At 37.8% G+C, this 9,727-nt stretch overlaps 1 protein-coding gene across 1 annotated transcript; it reads left to right on the forward strand.

Moving 5' to 3' along the window:
• The first annotated feature begins 211 nt into the window (after positions 1–211).
• On the forward strand, positions 212–1,159 carry LOC132009712 (olfactory receptor-like protein OLF4). The gene has a single exon (XM_059387742.1). The coding sequence runs from the start codon at positions 212–214 to the stop codon at positions 1,157–1,159; it is 948 nt and encodes a 315-aa protein (XP_059243725.1).
• The last annotated feature ends 8,568 nt before the right edge of the window (positions 1,160–9,727 follow it).

The raw sequence follows: 9,727 nt of genomic DNA on the forward strand, positions 1-9,727 counted from the left end.
ATTAAGTGATAGAAACAAAAATCCCATAACTATGGTAGTACAGGGGCTCCCCTGAATGGGACCCTATCCATGTGCAAAATATTAAAATAAATACATACTACAAAATTAATTATGAATTAAACTACAAAATTTAAAAGTTAGCATTTTAAGTCTGTGAGTGTATGAAAATTAATCATGCTATTGCCTCTGTCCATGAAGTCACCTCCACCACATGAAAGCCAGCAATGATACACGATTTTCAAAGTTTCTTCTTCTGGGATTTTCAGAGGAACCAGAACTGCAGCCCCTCATATTTGGGCTTTTCCTCTCCATGTACCTGATCACTGTGGTTGGAAACCTGCTCATCATTCTGGCCGTCCACTCTGACTCCCACCTCCACACCCCCATGTACTTCTTCCTGGCCAACCTCTCCTTTGTAGACATCTCTTCCACTTCCACCACTGTCCCTAAGATGCTGATGAATATACAGACAGAAAGTAAAGTCATAACCTATGCAAGCTGTGTCACACAGATTTATTTTTTCGTACTCTTTGCTGTATTGGATGTCTTTCTCCTGGCCGTGATGGCCTATGATCGCTTTGTGGCCATCTGTCAGCCTCTACACTACATGGTTATCATAAACCCTCAGCTTTGTAGACTTCTGGTTCTAATGTGCTGGACCATATGTATACTTCATTCCCTTCTACAAACCTTAATGGTGTTGCGGCTGTCCTTCTGTACAGAGGTGGAAATCCCCCACTATTTCTGTGAACTCAATCAGATGATCCAACTTGCCTGTTCTGACACCTTTCTCAATAATATGGTGATGTATTCTGCAGCTGTCCTGCTGGGTGGTGGCCCTTTTTCTGGGATCCTTTACTCTTATTCTAAGATTGTTTCCTCCATATGTGGAATATCATCAGCTCAGGGCAAGTATAAAGCATTTTCCACTTGTGCATCACACCTTTCTGTTGTCTCCTTATTTTATTGTACAATGCTTGGTGTGTACCTTAGCTCTGCTGCTACCCAGAGCTCCCACGCAAGTGCAGTGGCCTCAGTGATGTACACGGTGGTCACACCCATGCTGAACCCCTTTATCTACAGCCTGAGGAACAAAGATGTAAAGAGGGCTCTGAAAACATTCTTTGTGAAGGAGACTCTACGTGGCCAGTTGTCATAGGAAAGAACAAGTTCCTGAGATCGCTTAAGCTTAGTTTCCTGAGCAAAATTTTATTGGATAAGTGTTTTTATTCAGTTACTAATGACAATGTAAAATGAGTACATTAGTGTTTAAAACACATTTATGGTCTGACAATTCAAGGGGTCAAAAACTCTGAAATGGTTCTCATTGGGCTAAAAAAAAAAAGTGTTTGCAAGACTTGGTTCATTCTGGAAGCTATAGGAACAAATGTGCTTATTATTTTTATTCCAAAATCATTAAAAGAGTGCAAAAAAATTCTAAATATATTTCTTATAATTCTTATAATTAAAAAATTCTTGTTAATAATTTGTAAGGGACCAAATAACTAAATTTACAAGTATGAAATTCCTAATCATTTGGAAAATGTGTCATGGAGCTGAGGTATGTCTTGCTCAAGATGTTTGTTTGTTTGTTTGTTTAAGATTTTCTTTATTTATTTATTTATCACAGAGAGATAGAGAAAGAGCATGCAGAGGGAGAAACAGGCTCCGCACTAGGAAAGAGCCTGATATGGGACTCAATCCCAGTATCCCAGGATCATGACCTGAGCTGAAGGTAGACACCCAATGGGCTGAGCCACCTAGGCATCCCTTGCTCAAGGTTTATATCAAAATATCTTAGTTCTCCTCACTGAAAAGGCAAATAGTGATATTCTATAGATCACAGGGCTGTGTGTCCAACACAAGTCAACATTAGATCCAAGGGATCTAATTGATACACATTGCTCAGTCCTAGACTTTGTGGAAAGTTGAAGTCAGGGTTAGGATAAGGTGAAGGTCCATACTCTGGGAACAACAGAGCTCCTGAGGAAGAGCTCTGGATTCACTTGGTTATAACCTAGTCTGTAAGGAGCACACAATCTCCAGGAAAATTTTCCTTCATGTCTACAGCAGTGTAACATAGGAAACTCATGTGCTTAGAAGTTAGAGGAGCAGGAAGGAAACATGCCTCATGAACAGACAGAGGAAGCTCTAAATATATCCTGTGTAGCAGGAGATACTCTGCCTGTGCCTCCTTGGGCTGGATGGTACAAGACTGTTGTCTCTGGAATCCTAAGCTTGGCTGGAAGACTGATGCCAGCCACCTTCCTGCCATCTTGTGAGGGGACAGAGTTTAGTCACCATCATCCCCACACAGGAGGAATTCAAACTACCACATAGAGACCCCTCCTTCAGAGCTGCCATTCAGGTGAGTCCCAGAGCCCAGCAGGTCCTGAAGGCAAAGGTTAGACAAAATCCAAGCCTGCTGCATTTACCTGAGGTTACCTGACAGCCTCCAGCCTTGCCCAGAACCTGGGGATCTCTATGCTCAATTGCATGTCTGATGAACTGATGAATGAATTCATTGGGGATGTTAAAGAAAGAAGTGAATAATGAGCTCAGCAACACATGGGTGATTGGTGACAAGGAAATGAAGGGATGGGAGGCATAAAGTACTTCCAGTAAAAATAGAACATAACCACTGAGTTTTGCAGTTAAACAAAATAATAATATTAGTTATGGAGGGATGTCCAGGGAAGTCAGGGCATTTCTTTTTTGTTTTTAAAATGGGACATATTGGACTCTGTTTCCATACTGATGAGAAAAACCTAGACCAATTTATTTCTTGCAGATAAGACCCTGCAACATAATGTATGAGGCATACATTTTCACAGCATCCCCTGTTCCTCTGGGCATTCACATGAAAACAATTATCTAACAATGAAAACTATATGAAGGAGCTTTGCTTTGAAATGGTTTCATTACTAAGGGAGCTGAATATATTTGTGAATTAGCTTTTCATTTTTTCTGTACAGTACATTGTCTCTACTATGTCATTGCATTTGTACCGTGGAGTCAGTGGTTTATTCCTGCTTTTGATTGCATTCTTTCAAACAAGGAATCAGAAGAGGGGTTTCTATTTGTTTTACCAATTTTGTTGTTTTCATTGTGTTCTAGTGTATATGTATTGACATATATGTGTTGAATTGTGTTATTAGTAGTATGGGCTCAGATCTGCCACTCTGTATATGGTATTCTTTATATTACGTTTTTGATATTATCCATTCTGAAATATTGAGCTGTCACTAATATATATTTTTTTTACTTAGCAGTCCTTGCAATAAACAAAAATGAAAATAAATGATACTTTGTACATTGTGTGCTAATAAATCACCTCTATATGTATTACCCAATTGTTTTTGCATTTCTGTCATTCCCCATGGGTCTTTCTCTCTTTGTGATGAGATCCATTTCTAAAAGTTGCATCATATTTGACCATCATCTCTTCTTTACATTTGACTGAAGATTGCTTTTACCTTCATAAGCATATTTCAATCTGCATATCTTTATGTCAGAAAAAATAATCACTTAGTGCTTGCTCCCCAGTTGTAAAGATCATTCACTCATATTATTTTTTTCCAAGTCTTTAGACATTTAATCTGGAATTAGTGACCCATCTTGACAACACTGAATTATTATTTTATGTATTCACATACATTAGTTTTAGATTCTCATTGAATTTTGTTTTACACAGTTGTTTTTTTAATTTATTTTTTATTTTCAGCATAACAGTATTCATTATTTTTGCACCACACCCAGTGCTCCATGCAATCTGTGCCCTCTCTAATACCCACCACCTGGTACACAGTTGTTTTGAAAATAGTATACTTGACCTAATTTCATTCCTCCTGACAATCTTTATTCCTTAAGTACTTAGTGTCTTTAAAAACTTCTCTTCCTGAGTGAAATTAGTAAAGTAGAGAAAGTCAGTTATCATATGGTTTCACTTACTTGAGGAACATAAGGAATAACATGGAGGACATTAGTGCAAGGAAGGGAAAAATGAAAGGGGGGAAACCTGAGGGGGAGTCAAACCATGAGAGACTGTGGACTTTGAGAAGCAAACCAAGGGTTTTAGAGGGGAATGGGTTGGGGGATGTGTTGGCCTAGTGATGGGTATTAAGGAGGGTTCATATTGTATGGAGCACTGGTTGTTATATGTAAAAAATAAATCTTGGAACAATGCACCAAAAATGAATGACATACTGTTTGCTGAATAACATACATAATAATGAATAAATGAATAAAACTGAAAAACTCTTCCTGGATTATGCACACATGCACATTCATACACTGTACAAAAGGATAGGTTGTATCATATGCTCATCAGAAATTCTTCTTATGTTTTAGGGCTGCCTTTTTTCCTACCTGCTTCCATTCTTCCCTTTTACTCAATAATACCTCATGAACTTGCCTCCAGTCAACTAAGGTAATGCTGATTCTTTACTTCAGAGTCTGCATGATATTTCATGATGTGGCTATGCCATTCATGATTGAAAGCCTTTTCTACTCTTTCTTAATATATTGCTTTATAAGAATTCTGCAAAAATATCTTTCTTATCCATTCGTCCGTTGAAGGGCATCTTGGTTCTTTCCATAGTTTGGCGACCGTGGCCATTGCTGCTATAAACATTGGGGTACAGATAGCCCTTCATTTCACGACATCTGTATCTTTGGGGTAAATACCCAGGAGTGCAATTGCAGGGTCATAGGGAAGTTCTATTTTTAATTTCTTGAGGAATCTCCACACTGTTCTCCAAAGAGGCTGTACCAACTTGCATTCCCACCAACAGTGGAAGAGGGTTCCCCTTTATCCACATCCTATCCAACACATGTTGTTTCCTGTTTTGTTAATTTTGGCCATTCTAACTGGTGTAAGGTGATATCTCAGTGTGGTTTTAATTTTAATCTCCCTGAGGGCTAATGATGATGAACATTTTTTCATGTGTCTGATAGCCATTTGTATGTCTCCATTGGAGAAGTGTCTGTTCATATCTTCTGCCCATTTTTTGATATGTTTTCCTGTTTCATGTGTGTTGAGTTTGAGGAGTTCATTATAGATCCTGGACATCAACCTTTTGACTGTACTGTCGTTTGCAAATATCTTCTCCCATTCCGTGGGTTGCCTCTTTGTTTTTTTTTTTTTTTTGACTGTTTCCCTTGCTGTGCAGAAGCTTTTGATTTTGATGAAGTCCCAAAAGTTTATTTTTGCTTTTGTTTCCTTTGCCTTTGGAGACATATCTTGAAAGAAGTTGCTTTGGCTGATATCGAAGAGATTACTGCCTATGTTCTTCTCTAGGATTCTGATGGATTCCTGTCTCACATTGAGGTCTCTTATCCATTTTGAGTTCATCTTTGTGTACGGTGTAAGAGAATGGTCGAGTTTCATTCTTCTACATATAGCTGTCCCGTTTTCCCAGCACCATTTATTGAAAAGACTGTCTTTTTTCCACTGTATATTTTTTCCTGTTTTGTCAAAGATTAATTGCCTCCATCATAAAGGATGAATACCCAACTTTTGTAGCAACGTGGATGGGACTGGAAGAAATTACGCTGTGTGAAATAAGTCAAGCAGAGAGAGTCAATTATCATATGGTTTCACTTATTTGTGGAGCATAACAAATATCATGGAGGACAAGGGGTGTTAGAGAGGAGAAGGGAGTTGGGGTAAATTGGAAGGGGAGGTGGAGACTATGGACTCTGAAAAACAATCTGAGGGGTTTGAAGTGGAGGGGCTGTGGGAGGTTGGGGTACCAGTTGGTGGGTATTATAGACAGCACGGATTGCATGGAGCACTGGGTGTGGTGAAAAAATAATGAATACTGTTTTTCTGAAAATAAATATATCAATTAAAATTAAAAAAAAAGAGGGTCCCCTTTCTTCACATCCCTTCCAACACATGTTGTTTCCTGTCTTGCTAACTTTGGTCATTCTAATTGGTGTAAGGTGGTATCTCAATGTGGTTTTAATTTGAATCTGCCTGAGGGCTAGTGATGATGAACATTTTTTCATGTATCTGTTAGCCATTTGTATGTCTTCATTGGAGAAGTGTCTGTTCATATCTTCTGCCCATTTTTTTTTTATATGATTGTCTGTTTTTTGTGTGTGCAGTTTGAGGAGTTCTTTATAGATCCTGGATATCAACCTTTTGTCTGTAGTTATTTGAAAATATCTTTTCCCATTCCATGGGTTGCCTCTTTGTTTATCGACCATGACCAGGTGGGATTCATTCCTGGGCTACAAGTATGATTCAACATTTGCTAATCAGTCAATGTGATAGAAAAAATTAATATGAGAAGAGAGAAGAATCACATGGTCCTCTCAATTGATGCAGAAAAAAGCGTTTGACCAAATGAAGCATCCGTTCCTGGTTAAAACGCATCAAAGTATAGGGATAGAGGGAACATTCCTGAACTTCATCAAATCTATCTATGAAAGACCCACAGCAAATATCATCCTCAAAGGGAAAAAGCTTGCAGCCTTCCCGTTGAGATCAGGAACACGACAAGGATGCCAACTCTCACCACTCTTGTTCAACATGGTATTAGAAGTCCTAGCAACAGCAATCGAACAACAAAGAGAAATAAAAGGTATCCAAATTGGCAATGAAGATGTCAAACTCTCTCTCTTTGCAGATGACATGATTCTTTATTTGGAAAACACAAAAGACTCCACCCCCAAACTAATAGAACTCATACAACAATTCAGCAACATGGCAGGATACAAAGTCAATGTACAAAAATCAGTGGATTTCTTATACACTAACAATGAAGATACAGAAAGGAAAATTAAAGAGTCTATTCCCTTTACTATAGCATCAAGAACCATAAGATACCTGGGAATAAACCTAACCAAATAGGTAAAGGATCTGTACTCAAGGAATTACAGAACACTCATGAAAGAAATTGAAGAACACACAAAAAAGATGGAAGACCATTTAATGCTCTTGGATTGGAAGAATAAACATTGTTAAAATGTGTAAACTTCCTAGAGCAATCTACACTTTTAATGCCATTCTGATCAAAATTCCACTGGTATTCTTCAAAAGGCTGGAGCAAATTATCCTAAAATTTGTATGGAATCAGAAGAGACCCCGAATCACTAAGGAAATGTGAAAATCAAAAACAAAACTGGGGGCATCATGTTACCTGATTTCAGGCTTTACTACAAAGCTGTGATCACCAAGACAGCATGGTACTGGCATAAAAACAGACACATAGACCAGTGGAACAGAGTAGAGAGCCCAGATATGGACCCTCAACTCTATGGACAAATAATCTTTGACAAAACAGGAAAAAATATACAGTGGAAAAAAGACAATCTCTTCAGTAAATGGTGCTGGGAAAACTAAGCAGCTATATGTAGAAGAATGAAACTCAAGCATTCTCTTACACCGTGCACAAAGATAAACTCAAAATGGATAAAAGACCTCAACGTGAGACAGGAATCCATCAGAATCCTAGAGGAGAACATCTGCAGTAATCTCTTCGATATCAGCCACAGCAACTTCTTTCAAGGTATGGCTCCAAAGGCAAAGGAAACAAAAACAAAAATAAACTTTTGGGATTTCATCAAAATCAATAGCTTCTGCATAACAAGGAAACAGTCAAGAAAACACAGAGGCAACCCACAGAATGGGAGAAGATATTTGCAAAAAAAAAAAAATTATAAAAACAACAGCTACCAAAAAAAAGAAGTTAAAAATAGAGCTACTACATGACCATGCAATTGCCCTAGTAGGTATTTACCCAAAGGATACAAGTGTTGCTATTAGAAGGGACACCTGCACCCCAATAATTATAGCAGCAATATCCACAATAGCCAAAGTACAGAAAGAGCCCAGATGTCCATTGGTAGATGAATGGATAATCAGATTATATATATAACCTTATAATTATGTATGTTATCTATACTAATATATTGAATATATTTAAATATATATGTATTATATATAATGGAATATTACTCAGCCACCAGAAATAATTAAACTCTTACCTCTTACTTTGATGTGGATATAACTGGAGGGCATTATGCTTAGTGAACTAACTCAATCACAGAAAAACAATTATCATATGATTTCACACATGTGTGAAATTAATGAACAAAATAGAGGATCATAGGGGAAGGGAAGAAAAAAATAAGGTGAAGTTAGAGAGGCAAACAAACCGTAAGAGACTCTTAACTATAGGAAACAAGCTGGGAGTGCTGGAGTGGAGGTGGGTGAGGGGATGGGACAACTGGTTGATGGGCATTAAAGAAGGCATGTGATACAATGAGTACTGGGTGCATATGCAACTAATGAATAGCTAAACTCTACATCTGAAAATATTGATACAGTATATGTTAACTAAATTAATTTAAATAAAATAAGTTTTCAACAAAAGGTGTTCAACATCAGTAATCACCAGCGAAACAGAAATCACAACAACAATGCAATATTACCTCATGCCTCCTTGAATGTTCAGTATCCAAAAGACAAAAAACAAGTGTTGGTGAGAATGTGGGAAAAGGGAATCCTGTGCACTGTTGATAGGGATGTAAATTGGGGCAGCCACTGTAGAAAAGAGTATGGAGGCTCCTTGAAAACATTAAAAATAAAACTACCATATGATCCATGAATTTCACTTCTGAGCATTTTCTGAAGGAAATAAAAACATAAATTTAAAAAGATATACATACCCCTTTCATTTTGCAGCATATTTACAGTAACCAAGACATGGAAACTACCTAGATAGAAGTTCATCAATGGATGACTGGATAAAGGGTGTTGTACTAGGTGATGACAGAGTAGGGAACCTTCCTTTATCTGGTCCCTCAAATTTAGCTGGGTATCTATGAAATCATTCTGAACACACATGAATTCCACCTGAGATATTAGAAGATTTATCAGGAACTCTGCAGTCAGAAAAATGACTGCTTTCTGCAAGGTCAGAAGTGCTGAATCATACACTTCCGAAATATTGGAAGATAACCAGAGTGGGGAGGAAGCCTCCATAAGCTGGCTACAAGAAAGTGATAGAACATCAGAGCACAAAATAGAAACCATTAGAAATCTGCTCCAGGGACATATATCCCTTTCTAAAAGGGGCTCAGGGGATGAAAAGAGCAAAATTCTAGGTGAATCATTGTGGTCTCAGGATTCTAGAAGACTCATAAAGAACAGGGGTGCCTATCTGATAGAGTGCCCAAGGAGTGGAGTGGGGAAACTGGTTATGGTCAGTGAGCCCAGGAGGCAACTCTCAGCTCAGATCACAGTAAACTACAAGCCTGGCCACTGCTGGTCCCAGATAGCATAGATATGCTATGATGTCTAGCATAGATAGACATCGTATGCTAACTAACTGAATTTAAATTAAAAAAGGAAAAAGAAGAAGGGAGCCAGTGTCTTGATTTGCCTCCTTTTTTTCTTTCCTTATGATTCTTTTTGTTCTTTGATTCCACACATGAGTGAAATCATATCGTATTCAACTTTCTGTGACTGACTTATTTCACTTAGCATAAATGCGTTCTCCACATGGTTAGATTTAATTCCTTTGATAGCTGATGTGTATATATATATATATATATATATATATAATTTATTATTTATTTTTTTTTTTTTTATTTTTTATATTTATTTATTGGGGCTCAGGGGATGAAAAGAGCAAAAGTCTAGGTGAATCATTGTGGTCGCAGGATTCTAGAAGACTCATAAAGAACCGGGGCACTCTATCAGATAGGCACCCCT

Source organism: Mustela nigripes, chromosome 2 (genome assembly GCF_022355385.1).
Source record: "Mustela nigripes isolate SB6536 chromosome 2, MUSNIG.SB6536, whole genome shotgun sequence".
Classification (NCBI taxonomy): domain Eukaryota; kingdom Metazoa; phylum Chordata; class Mammalia; order Carnivora; family Mustelidae; genus Mustela; species Mustela nigripes.

Excerpts from the sequence above, each read along its gene's own strand:
- LOC132009712 (XM_059387742.1), top strand. The coding sequence starts at position 212 with ATGAAAGCCAGCAATGATACACGATTTTCAAAGTTTCTTCTTCTGGGA.